The following is a 12602-nucleotide window of genomic DNA, read 5'->3' as shown; positions in this document are numbered from 1 at the left end:
GGACGGCACCTCCGCGTTCAGCACACGTACAGCTCGACGATGATCTCGGCCTTCTTGATCCAGCAAGAGAGATGGAGAGGTAGAAGAGTTCTCCGGCAGCGTGACGGCGCTCCGGAGGTTGGTGATGATCTTGTCTCAGCAGGGCTCCGCCCGAGTTCCGCAGAAACGCGATCTAGAGGAAAAACCGTGGAGGTATGTGGTCGGGCTGCCGTGGAAAAGTCGTCTCAAATCAGCCCTAAAACCTCAGTATATATAGGTGGGAGGGAGGGGGCCTTGTCTTGGGGCTCAAGGAGCCCCAAGGGGGTCGGCCGAGTCCAAGGGGGAGGACTCTCCCCCCCCCCCCAAACCGAGTTGGACTAGGTTTGGTGGGAGGGAGTCCCCCTTCCTTCCCACCTCCTCCTTTTTTTTCTTTCTCTCTTGATTTTCTTCTCCTTGGCGCATAGGGCACTTGTGGGCTGTCCCACCAGCCCACTAAGGGCTGGTGTGTCTCCCTCAAGGCCTATGGGATTCCCCGGGGTGGGTTGCCCCCCCCCCCGGTGAACTCCCGGAACCCATTCGTCATTCCCGGTACATTCCCGGTAACTCCGAAAACCTTCCGGTAATCAAATGAGGTCATCCTATATATCAATCTTCGTTTCCGGACCATTTTGGAAACCCTCGTGACGTCCGTGATCTCATCCGGGACTCCGAACAACATTTGGTAACCAACCATATAACTCAAATACGCATAAAACAACGTCGAACCTTAAGTGTGCAGACCCTGCGGGTTCGAGAACTATGTAGACATGACCCGAGAGACTCCTCGGTCAATATCCAATAGCGGGACCTGGATGCCCATATTGGATCCTTCATATTCTACGAAGATCTTATCGTTTGAACCTCAGTGCCAAGGATTCGTATAATCCCGTATGTCATTCCCTTTGTCCTTCGGTATGTTACTTGCTCGAGATTCGATCGTCAGTATCCGCATACCTATTTCAATCTCGTTTACCGGCAAGTCTCTTTACTCGTTCCGTAATACAAGATCCCGCAACTTACACTAAGTTACATTGCTTGCAAGGCTTGTGTGTGATGTTGTATTACCGAGTGGGCCCCGAGATACCTCTCCGTCACACGGAGTGACAAATCCCAGTCTTGATCCATACTAACTCAACTAACACCTTCGGAGATACCTGTAGAGCACCTTTATAGTCACCCAGTTACGTTGCGACGTTTGATACACACAAAGCATTCCTCCGGTGTCAGTGAGTTATATGATCTCATGGTCATAGGAATAAATACTTGACACGCAGAAAACAGTAGCAACAAAATGACACGATCAACATGCTACGTCTATTAGTTTGGGTCTAGTCCATCATGTGATTCTCCCAATGACGTGATCCAGTTATCAAGCAACAACACCTTGTTCATAATCAGAAGACACTGACTATCATCGATCAACTGGGTAGCCAACTAGAGGCATGCTAGGGACGGTGTTTTGTCTATGTATCCACACATGTAAATGAGTCTTCATTCAATACAATTATAGCATGGATAATAAACTATTATCTTGATACAGGAATTATAATAATAACTATATTTATTATTGCCTCTAGGGCATAATTCCAACATGGGTGTGGGGGGCGCACCAGCCCACCTAGGGGCTGGTTCCCTCGCACACTTGGCCCATGTAGCCTCCCGGGGCTGGTGGCCCCTCCTGGTGGGCCCCCGGAACCCTTCCGGTGGTCCCGGCACATCGCCGGTGGTGCCCGAAACATTTCCTGCGTCCAAACCCATCCAACCTATATATCAATCTTTACCTCCGGACCATTCCAGAGTTCCTCATAACGTCCGGGATCTCATTCGGGACTCTGAACAACCTTCGGTATCCTCATACAACAATTTCCTATAACCCTAGAGTCATCAAACCTTAAGTGTGTAGACCCTACGGGTTCGGGAGGCATGCAGACATGACCGAGACACCTCTCCGGCCAATAACCATCAGCGGGGTCTAGATACCCATGGTGGCTCCCACATGTTCCACGATGATCTCATCGGATGAACCATGATGTCAAGGATTCAATCAATCCCGTATACAATTCCCTTTGTCAACTTGCCCGAGATTCGATCGTTGGTATCCCTATACCTTGTTCAATCTTGTTACCAGCAAGTCTCTTTACTCGTTCCGTAGTAAATCATTCCGTGACTAACTCCTTAGTCACATTGAGCTCATTATGATGATGTTCTACCGAGTGGGCCCAGAGATACCTCTCCGTCACACAGAGTGACAAATCCCGATCTTGATTCGTACCAACCCAACAGATACTTTCGGACATACTCGTAGTGCACCTTCATAGTCACCCAGTTACATTGTGACGTTTGATACACCCAAAGTACTCCTACGGTATCCGGGAGTTGCACAATCTCATTGTCGAAGGAAAAGATACTTGACATTAGAAAAGCTTTAGCATACGAACAACACGATCTAATGCTATGCTTAGGATTGGGTCTTCTCCATCACACCATTCTCCTAATGATGTGATCCCGTTATCAATGACATCCAATGTCCATGATTAGGAAACCATGATCATCTATTGATCAACGAGCTAGCCAACTAGAGGCTTGCGAGGGACACATTGTAATCTATTTATTCACACATGTATTACTGTTTCCTGTTAATACAATTATAGCATGAACAGTAGACGATTATCATGAACAAGGAAATATGATAATAACCATTTTATTATTGCCTCTAGGGCATATTTCCAACAAATGATCCCCAAGATGCCACTAAGGCCACCGTAATCTCCTCACGCTCTCGCACAATACAAAATGCCATGATTCCACTAAGGGACCCTTGAGGGCGGTCACCGAACCCGTACAAATGGAAACCCTTGGGGGCGGTTACCAGTATCCGTACAAATTGCTCGGGGCAATCTCCACAACCTAATTGGAGACCCCGACGCTTGCCCAGAGCTTTACACCACAATGATTGAGCTCCAAGACACCACCAAGCTTCTAGGACGCCAAAGCATCCACGAAGAACAATCTCTAGGGTACTAAGTACCAAAAGGTAATATGGCTTCTCAAACTTCACTTCCACGTATCACCGTGGAGAACTCAAACCGATGCAGCTCATGCAATGGCAAGAACACACAAAGTGGTCAAGTCCCTCACACTCAAATCCCTCAACAACAACAAAAGCTATGGAGAAATATGAGAGGAAGAACAAGGAACTCACAAAGAACTCCAAGATCAAGATCCAGGTGGTTCCCCTCACATAGAGGAGAAAGTGATTGGTGGAGATGTGGATCTAGATCTCCTCTCTCTTTTCCCTCAAGAACAAGCAAGAATCATTGGAGGGATTGAGAGTTAGCAAGCTCTAAGAAGGTCAACAGTGGGGGAAGAACATGAGCTCAATGGATGGATTAAACCAAGGGGGAAGAAGACCCCCTTTATATAGTGGGGGAAGGAATCAGACTGTTACCCCCACTTACAGCCTGTGCATACCGGTACTACCGCTGGTGGGGAGCGGTACTACCGCTGCCCTAGCGGTACTACCACTGGCGGGGACCGGTACTACCGCTCAACCATGGTAGTAAAGATATTACTACCGGGCCTACCACCGCTCGGAAAGTGTTCACAAAAAGTCTGACAGAGTACCACCGCTCGAAGCTGGAGGTACTACCATCCCTAGCGGTACTACCGCTCGGCTTAAGCGATACTACCGCTAGGCCCAGCGGTACTACCGCTCAGCATGAGCGGTACTACCGCTAGCCACTGAAACCGCCATAACTTTCGCATACGAGTTCCGAATCGAGCAAACCCAAGCTTGTTGGATTCAAGACGACAAGAGCTATCAAAAACTCCAACATCAAAAACATCATCGAAGATGTATATGGACTCCATTTTCGATGAACTCGAGCTTGTCATGAAGATGACCATAAGCTCTAAAACTCAGAAAGAGAAACACCAAACAAGAACCAAGAAGAATGATGCAAGGATGCAAATGGTTTGAGCTCTCAACGAACGATAAGATCAAGCTACTCACTTGATAGACTTCCTTGATAGTACGACAATCTATCCTATAACAGAAAACCTATCAAGGGCAAACCTATACCTTGCACCTCGTCCTCTTGAGCTAGATGACGATGATCTTGGCTTCCTCAAGATGGACCACCTTACTTGATTGCGTTGGCTCGATGAAGACTAGTTGATTGCTCCCACATACACAATATGGGTGAGCCGCTCTTCAGCATATCTTCACAAGTCCATTGCCACCACAATGGACGGCAAGCTTCAAGCATGATATCTTCATGCTGATCCACTTGAACTTGCACACCGCAACCTTGATGATGATCACCACTTGACGTCATCCTCCATGGGTTGTATGAGATCTTTCTCTCGACGCAAGCCCATGGAAACACACCTAACCCTACATAGAACTCTCACGAAGACCATGGGTTAGTACACAAACACGTAATGGACAATGCTTACCATACCATGTGATCACTTGATCCCTCTCGGTACATATTGTACGCTTTGTGTGTTGATCATCTTGATTTACTCTTTGTCTGACGATCTTGATCAACCTTGTGTCTCTATGACCATTCTTTGGATAATACCTTGAATACCACCTTGGTCATAATATAAACTCCTTGAACCCAACAGATGGACTTTAAGAAGTGTCTATGGACAAATCCTATAAATATAACTTAAGGCAATCATTAGTCCATAGGGATTGTCATTAATTACCAAAACCACATATGGAGAAATATGCTCTAACAGGTGGCGGCTCGTGCAAACGTATATGTTGGTTTCCAGGTTCAGCTAGATCTGACTGGGATATTCATGCATGATAAAATTCCAACCCTGAAGATCTCTCTGATTCATATTTTCCGTGCACATCTTCGGCAGAAGGTCCATGAAAGTGTTGTTATCGATCTTTGCCAAGTTCTGGATCAGGAGTTGGATGCACTGGATATCGAGACAATATAGAAGGAGACAATACATCGCAGGAAGAGTTACAAGATGAAGAGTTCTCCTTTTTGCTGCACATAGGTCGCAGATGTCCAAACCAAGCTTATGACAGTCTGAATCCTGTGTGCAGATAGGTGACATATGATTTTGTTGTATCCATTAGCTTCCTATTTCTTCCCATTGTGTGAATCCTCTGTGCTTATGTTGATTAATATTTATTGCAGGAGTGATGATTGGACTTGATCTAGCTTATAATTTGCACTCGGCCTTTGGCAACTGGTTCCCTCGGTCAAAGCCCCTCCTCCAGCAAGCAATGAACAAGATCATGAAGGTAATAACCATGCTAACTGTAACAAATCTAGCTCTATGGCATTATCTGTGTTGTTAAAAAAATTGTCTTATTTAATAAATGACATGCTTGTTTATCTTCTCTTTTGACAGTCAAATCCTGCTCTGTATGTGCTGAGAGAGAGAATAAGAAAGGGTCTTCAACTGTATTTATCTGAACCCACCGAGCCATATCTGTCTTCACAGAACTATTGAGAGATATTCAACAATCAAATCATATGGTTTGTGGATGACACGAATGTCTATCGAGTTACCATTCACAAAACCTTTGAGGGTAACCTGACCACCAAACCAATCAATGGTGCTATCTCTATTTTCAATCCAAGAACTGGGCAACTATTTTCTGAAGGTTTGTTCATTTTCTTTTGCTTTTAAAAGGGTGATAGCTTCTTGTCGTACGTCGTTACCTTAAAATTCGGTAATCTTTGTTTAATATGTCGTACGCACTGAGGAGAGCCCCCCTTTTAAGCTTCGTCCGTTGTCACGTGCGTTTGTTCCCTACCGTATAAGGCCGCACTACCTCTCTTTGGCCTCAGCCATGACCAGTTAGCACTCTTATTCAAAAAGACCAACACGTCCAAACTGCACACTATAAGGTCGACCCATCCCCAACTCCGTAAACGCCCAAGCGCGCTCCTAATCAACCTTTACATATTAATTTACTCATTAAAAAGATAGTCCCACATCGGCTTGTAACACTGAATTGCACCAGTTTAAATATGTGAGAAAATCGCCTACCAACAAGCCGTCTTGGGAATTAAATAATTAGAGGATGAGGCATGGATATGTTGGAATATGTTGAGGAAGAGGCATGAACAAGCTTTCTTGGGAAATTAAGTTGAGGGGAAGAGGCATGCATCTGATGGAGAAAATAAAGAACAAGCTTTCTTGGGAAATTACCAAGTTGAGGAAGAGGCATGAACAAGCTTTCTTGGGAAATCACCCGGTTGTGCACGAAAGTATGGACGTGTCAGGAGAATATAAAATATATATTTGCCTTTGGGCCGAGCCTTAATGGTGCAAAATGTTCAGGAATTTGAAAAAAATATCACAATATTGTGTCGTTTTTAATAAATGTTCATAATTTTAAAAATTATTCATAATTTCATGAAATTGAGAGTGATAGTGTAACTCGGTGATGCAACAACATATGGTCATGACCATTAAAGATTATGACATTTTTTTCTTCCGTTGCAACGTACGAGCCCTTTTGCTAGTGATAAGCAATAAAGATCCCTAAGTTTCACGTAGAAAAAAAGAAAGTGATGCACATACCATCCTATCTTTACTATCTTAGGCTGACCACGTATATGCTTATGTGTCACATAATTCATTAAGAAAAAAGAGGGTTGAATATCATATTATGATACAATATCAGATAGTATACTGGTACATGGTACTCCCATTAAGATTGTTAAGCTAAAAACAAGCATATGAATGCTGCAAGTTAAGCTAAAAACAAGCATATGAATGCTGCAAGTATCAGATAGTATACTGGTACATGGTACTCCCATTAAGATTGTTAAGCTAAAAATAAGCATATGAATGCTGCACCGCAGTGAACTTAACATAAGCCATTGGCAAGCTGCGGCTAAACACTAGCAATGTAGACAAATGTAACTCTGTGTATGTGAGCATCACACGCAACGAGCTTTGACATGCAGCTGACAAAATAGCCAAAGAGCCGACACCCGGGGCGAAACAACGTAATGGTACTTTTAAAAACAACAGCTCAAGCCCAAGCGCATCATTACAACACAGGTTTACCCAGGAGATAACGCCACGGACCGGCTAATACTGTCAAAGAAAGCGAGGCACACACACACACAAGGACACCGTCAAAGTTTAAGTACATAATCGTTTGCACCAAATGTTGCGATCTTATGCGATATCTAAAATGAGAACCGCAAGGGTTCTTGGAATGACCGTTGCGATGCGATGAGCCCTTTCAGTAGACCGTCCCCTCCGGAGGCTGCACTAGTTTCCGGTTGTGTGATGTCGCCATCTCTTTCTTAAGCTGTATCAAGATGTTCTCCATTGTGTACTCACGGCGCCAGTTGGACAACAGGCTGAACTTCCTTTGGTCCACCTGCATTTTTGCTCCAGGTTAAGTTTGAAATACAAGGAGACCAAAGCTGATGTAAAACATTCAGGGTCACCGAGACAATGCCATACCAATCCAGTCTCGGCATTTACACAGGTCATGTTGATTCTTGAGTGAAACCTAACAGTCGGTGGCCTGTCTGGATAGTCCTTGTCACAGAAAAGCTTCAACTGATAAATCCGGCCCTCGTGGACAGTCTACAAAACCAAATATAGATCAACGAGAAAGCAAATACTCAGAAATGCGACAAATCATATTTCAAGAAAAGAAGAGTATGCAGGTTCAAAATATCTCACGTTGTGGGGACCAATTATTGTTCCTGTCCAGGAGCGCATGTAGATATCATCTGCGTCATCCATTCCATAGCTAACTGTTCCATCCCCAATGCCCTTCTCTCCTCTCTCAAGCTCTTCCAGCAGTCTAAAGTTCCTTGGCACTAAGAATTATTTTTATGCCAGTAAGTATCAATAGTTCACTTCCAACAACATTAACAGATTCAGCACAGGTACATCTAATCAAATCTGATGTCAGGGCAGCTATATCCATAAACGAAAATGACCATAAAAAAAATCATCCGTAGTACACAGAACCAGGAAGCCATTCTTACAATGGGCAACTTATTAACAATTTTAGTTCTCCTTGCAGAGTTTCTAACACAAGCTGTCCAATAAACAATTAGGAGCCAATAGATAATGAAGGGATAATTGCACCCGGCTGCATGGAATAAATTATCGCAATCCCAAAGGACCACAATTCTCAGATATGTTGGATTCTACCTAATTCTGTGCTCAATCTTTTAATGTACTACCTCCCTTGGCTGCGCAGCATCAGAAGATCGCTCACACTTGTACAGCTAAACAATCACAGAAATGTGATTTTATTCCTGTACTTCCAAAAGCTACGGCTATTCACAAGCTCTACAAATAGTGGGAATGTCGTGTGGAAGCAATAAAGATTAATACATTAAGTGTCTCCTGTTTCGAGGATTAGTGGATTCTAAAATATATAGTGTGAATGTTTGCTCTTAACGGGGAAAATCACTCAGATGACTACACCTTGCAGACTCGCTAATTTAATTTCCCAGAACGATGCAGCCAGGTGCCAACAAACTATTTTATGTCGTGACAATAAACAAGCATAGATGGAGAACACATTAACCACAAGTATTCAGCTGTAGCAATCCTCTGGACTAGATGAAGAGCTGATAGTCTAAGGATATATAAGTGGGCCGTGTTCGCAGCCAGTATCATAGTATACATGCTAGTCTTAATTTTATGGTCAGCGGTGCACTAATAGCCAAGTTTTGCAGATAAGTGGGCTGTTGCTTGCATCCCTATGATAGTGTCCTATCTACCACCACTTTGCACAAAGCTAGTCCAGGTTATGCATTTTACAAAAATATCGGCACCGGCGGCAAATTCGTTACATTCATCCTAACTTCTGGATAGATAAAATTTGACGATTCCTACTCCATCATACAGATTAACAACAGCTCTGGACTCCAGTTTCATGTTATCTTCATCCAAACAAGCAACCCAGCGTCGCCATGCTAGTGACATGGGAGCAACAGTATGGCTCAGGTGCAGAGCTTCCTGTACCATACTATACCACAACCTATGAAAGACCACTTTCCCATAGTTTTCTCTCCGTCGGAACAGTATTTGTTGCCTGATGTGCCAGAGCCCTGCAGGCAAGACATCGCTGGAAGGCAGGCGGCGACGCAAGGCAGCTCATCAACTATTCCTAGATACAGTACAAACTTATGTTACCATGAAACATGAAGGCGGCGACCTAAACACGAGTCCCGGGAATCGAATGGACTGAGCTGAACAGAACCCCGGTTTTTGCTAAATTTAAGAGAGTGCTATTCGCAGCACCAGTCCAGACACATGTACTTGAGCAGAGGGGGGATCTCTTCCCCCGCGGACGTGCCGGAGAAGACCAGATTCGAACCATGGATGGACGGACGGGAACGGATCCACGGCACCAGAGAGCAAATCCGCGACTGATTGGACGGATTGGAGCGTCGTATCGGTCGCATACGGAGAGATTTGGGGATTGGCGGCTGGCTGGCTGGGAGGAGAAGGTAGCAGGAGAGGTTTGGGGCGAGCTAGGGCTTACCGACAACTCCGGCTGCGTCACCGCTCGACGCCATTCCAGGAAAGTGGAGGAGCACGGGGAGGAGACCGTCCGGCGGATGCGAGAGGCGAATTCGGGGCGGCGCGCGTGCTCCGGTGGGGGGAGGCGTGCGCGCGTGCTCGGCGGCGCTCGTTCCCCTTTGGTGGTGGTGGGGTGGTGGTGGTGGTGCACGGGTGCGACAGTACGAGACGACGGGGAGAGGGGTGCGATGAAGTACGCGCACAGGTGGGCTGGGTTGGGCTTGGGCCAGTCCAGGTCGGGCCTTTGAACAGCAAAGTGACCCCACTTCTGTAATGGGCCAACCTGGATTAGAAATTTTAGGTTTAAGAATTTATATTTGTTTCTTCAAAAAAAAAAGAACTTATATTTGGTTCACATGACTTCTATAGGAATTTTGTAGCATAGGGTATTTGTAAAAAAAATATCCTTTGGAGGCCTTTCGTTTAAAGGAATGCAATCATATTTCTGTACATGATTTCTTCCTTCCTTCACGTTTCACAGGGAAAGAAAAAAGAGGTCCAACCTAATGGAGAACTTCCTGACACGAACGACACATGCAGCAACAACTGTTTCCCTTGATTTTTCCGTCCGGTCGCGTCGCTCACCCGCGCACAAATAGAGAGAGAGGGTGGGGGAGAGGGGGGGGGGGGGGCAAAATCGACATGTCCAGCCTCCCTCCTCTACTAATAATAAGAGTAACAAGTAATAGCATAAATTTTACCAGCTCACTAGTCCCATTATATGTCTTAAAAATTAATTTCTTTCCTTTTTCAAGGGCGCCGACGCGGGGGATGAGGGGTGGCCGATTGCGGGGTGGGGGAGTGGCGCACGGAGGAGGCCTGACGAGGGGTGGTCGGTTGCGGGGTGGGGGGCGACGCAGGGAGGAGTGGGTGGCCGAGGCGGGGTGGGGGGCCAGCACAACTTCGGTGGTGCGGCGGCGGCGCTCGAGGTGGGCAGGGGGGAGAGAGAGAGAGAGGCGGGTGGGGTGGGCGCGCTGACCGTTATGGGGCCATCCCCTTTGCCGTGTGCAGGCGGTCGACAAAGGGGGGAGGCAGACGACAAAGAACTGGGTGAGGGTTTAGGGTTGGCTCCAACCGTTAGGGGCGTGGGGCTTTGGTCCTTTGTCGTCTGTTAGCGGACGACAAAGTGTGTGTGTGTGTGGGGGGGGGGGGGGTTGGGCCCTTTGCCGTCTGCGTGCGCCTTCTCTGACGTCCGCTGGCAGACGACAAAGTGTAGGCTGATGGCAAATAGGTTCTTTACCAACAACCATGCCTTTGTCGTCTATTCTGTGGCAGCTTACGGCAAAGAGGCTCTTTGCCATCAGCCAACAGACGACACAGAACTAGCTGATGGCAAATTCCCTTATTCCAGTAGTGCAAAGGGCTGCAGGATCTCAAACAAATATTATGAGGACAATGGTATTAATTCTCTTGTTCGTGGGTAAGTTAATTTCGTGAGATTAATACGGAAGAACAATTGCATAATGTTTTGTGTGTTCGAGGACTTGATGACCCGGAGTTCAGTCAAATGGCTACAAGTCGCCGTCCTAAATTTGGTACACAACAGCGATGTGATGACCTCGAGTTTGATCAAAGGAGTGCAAGGCAACATGAGGATAGTGGTACTAGATCTCTTAATCTCAGTCTTGTTAATGTGGTGAAATACTGAAATATAAGACAATTGTATATTATGTAATATAGCTCTTTTTTTTGCAATTTCAAAGTCCAGAAAGAGTCTTCCTAGAGCCAAATGGATTCATCAAATGAAGCTATTTCTTATTCAACAACTGAAATATTTTAATGTCCCGGGTTACAGAACTCGGAATGCATGGAGTAAAGAGGCATGGAATATGATTGTGGATAACATAAACCAAAAGTTTGGCTTGTCACTCGATGTTGTCAAAGTGAAACAAAAAGAACTCGATCACAAGAAAGACTTCTGCACTGTGAAAGATTTGGCAGGCGAGAGTGGGGCAAGAAATTGTGGTGTGCTTGTATAGCCCGCATCTACAAGATAATATTTACCATGAGGTACCTGAAACCCATGGTTAAGTGCATCTTGGAGAACCCTTGCATCTGAGGCTGATCCTTCCCATCCAGGATGTGAAAGTGCGTTATATCGACTAGAGGGGGTGAATAGGAGATTTTTAGAATTTCATCACTGAGGAAATTCCTTTTGAGGAAATTCCTCACTGATGACTAACTTACAGCGAAAATAGTAAAGGATCAGAAGTGCAAAGTTTCACATTAGCAGTTTTTCGGAGTGAGGAATGTGAAAACAGATTGCACTGTGAGCAGGCACGCAGAATACAGATGAGGATTAACTGACGTGAAGAATTTGGGGTTGAGGAAATTCAGAGAAAGTCTTCAACAAATTCTTCAAACAGTAGCAGTGAAAGTCATCAACACATAATACGAGGAAAGTAAGGAGTTGAGGAATTAGAACCCGTTTCTCAGTGAAGATAGTCGTTGATGACCTAGTTCCAACTGCTGTGACAGTCGTACATCTGGTTTGGAGCGGCTTGGTATTGAAACCAAAGGACACGTAGTCCCGGGACACACAGTCCCTACCGTGTTCTCCTTGGGCTAAGAACACACAGTCCTCGCCCAACACTCGTGGTAAGTCTTCACGGCAGACTTCCAAACCCTCACAAACTTGGTCACCCGGCAATCCACAATTGACTGCTGGAAAGCTCTAGACCATGACGCCTAACCGTCTCGAGGATGCACAGTCCTCAAAGGCAAAAGGCTTCAGTCCCACACAGGAACAACTTCTTCAGTGATGCTCAATCACTAGGTTTGGTTTGTGGTTTCGGTATATGGTGTATTTCCTCATTGATGAATTACTCTCGAAGACTCTGAGGAATTGGGTTGCTCTTATGACAAGTGTCAGTTTCTAACGGAGCAACCAACCAACTAATGGTTGTGGGGGTGGCTATTTATAGCCTGGGAGCATCCCGACATGATTTGACACTAATGCCCTCAAATAATATGACTGTTGGAGTGGATAAGACCAATGACTTGGCGTGACTATCAAAACGGTAGGAACCCTC

At 45.6% G+C, this 12602-nt stretch overlaps 1 protein-coding gene across 1 annotated transcript; it reads right to left on the bottom strand.

Annotated features, from left to right (window-relative positions):
* Positions 1-7005: 7005 nt before the first annotated feature.
* LOC123395753 (ubiquitin-conjugating enzyme E2 variant 1D-like) lies at positions 7006-9730 on the bottom strand. The gene is made up of 4 exons (XM_045090786.1): positions 9533-9730; positions 7708-7847; positions 7483-7608; positions 7006-7396 (listed from the first exon to the last, which is right to left on the bottom strand). Exons 1-4 carry the CDS (start codon positions 9564-9566, stop codon positions 7256-7258), a joined length of 441 nt encoding a protein of 146 aa, XP_044946721.1. The 5' UTR covers positions 9567-9730; the 3' UTR covers positions 7006-7255.
* Between the last annotated feature and the right edge of the window lie 2872 nt (positions 9731-12602).

Source organism: Hordeum vulgare, chromosome 5H (genome assembly GCF_904849725.1).
Source record: "Hordeum vulgare subsp. vulgare chromosome 5H, MorexV3_pseudomolecules_assembly, whole genome shotgun sequence".
In the NCBI taxonomy this organism is placed as follows: Eukaryota; Viridiplantae; Streptophyta; class Magnoliopsida; order Poales; family Poaceae; genus Hordeum; species Hordeum vulgare.
The sequence above is the reverse complement of the archived record's forward strand: the minus strand, read 5'-3'. Positions and strand labels throughout refer to the sequence as shown.

Bases quoted from the DNA above. Each gene is read 5' to 3' on its own strand.
- LOC123395753 (XM_045090786.1), bottom strand. From the start codon at position 9,566: ATGGCGTCGAGCGGTGACGCAGCCGGAGTTGTCG. The intron at 7,609-7,707 runs GTGAGATATTTT...TTGGTTTTGTAG, and splicing joins CAATAATTGGTCCCCACAAC to ACTGTCCACGAGGGCCGGAT. The intron at 7,397-7,482 runs GTATGGCATTGT...GCAAAAATGCAG, and splicing joins TAAATGCCGAGACTGGATTG to GTGGACCAAAGGAAGTTCAG.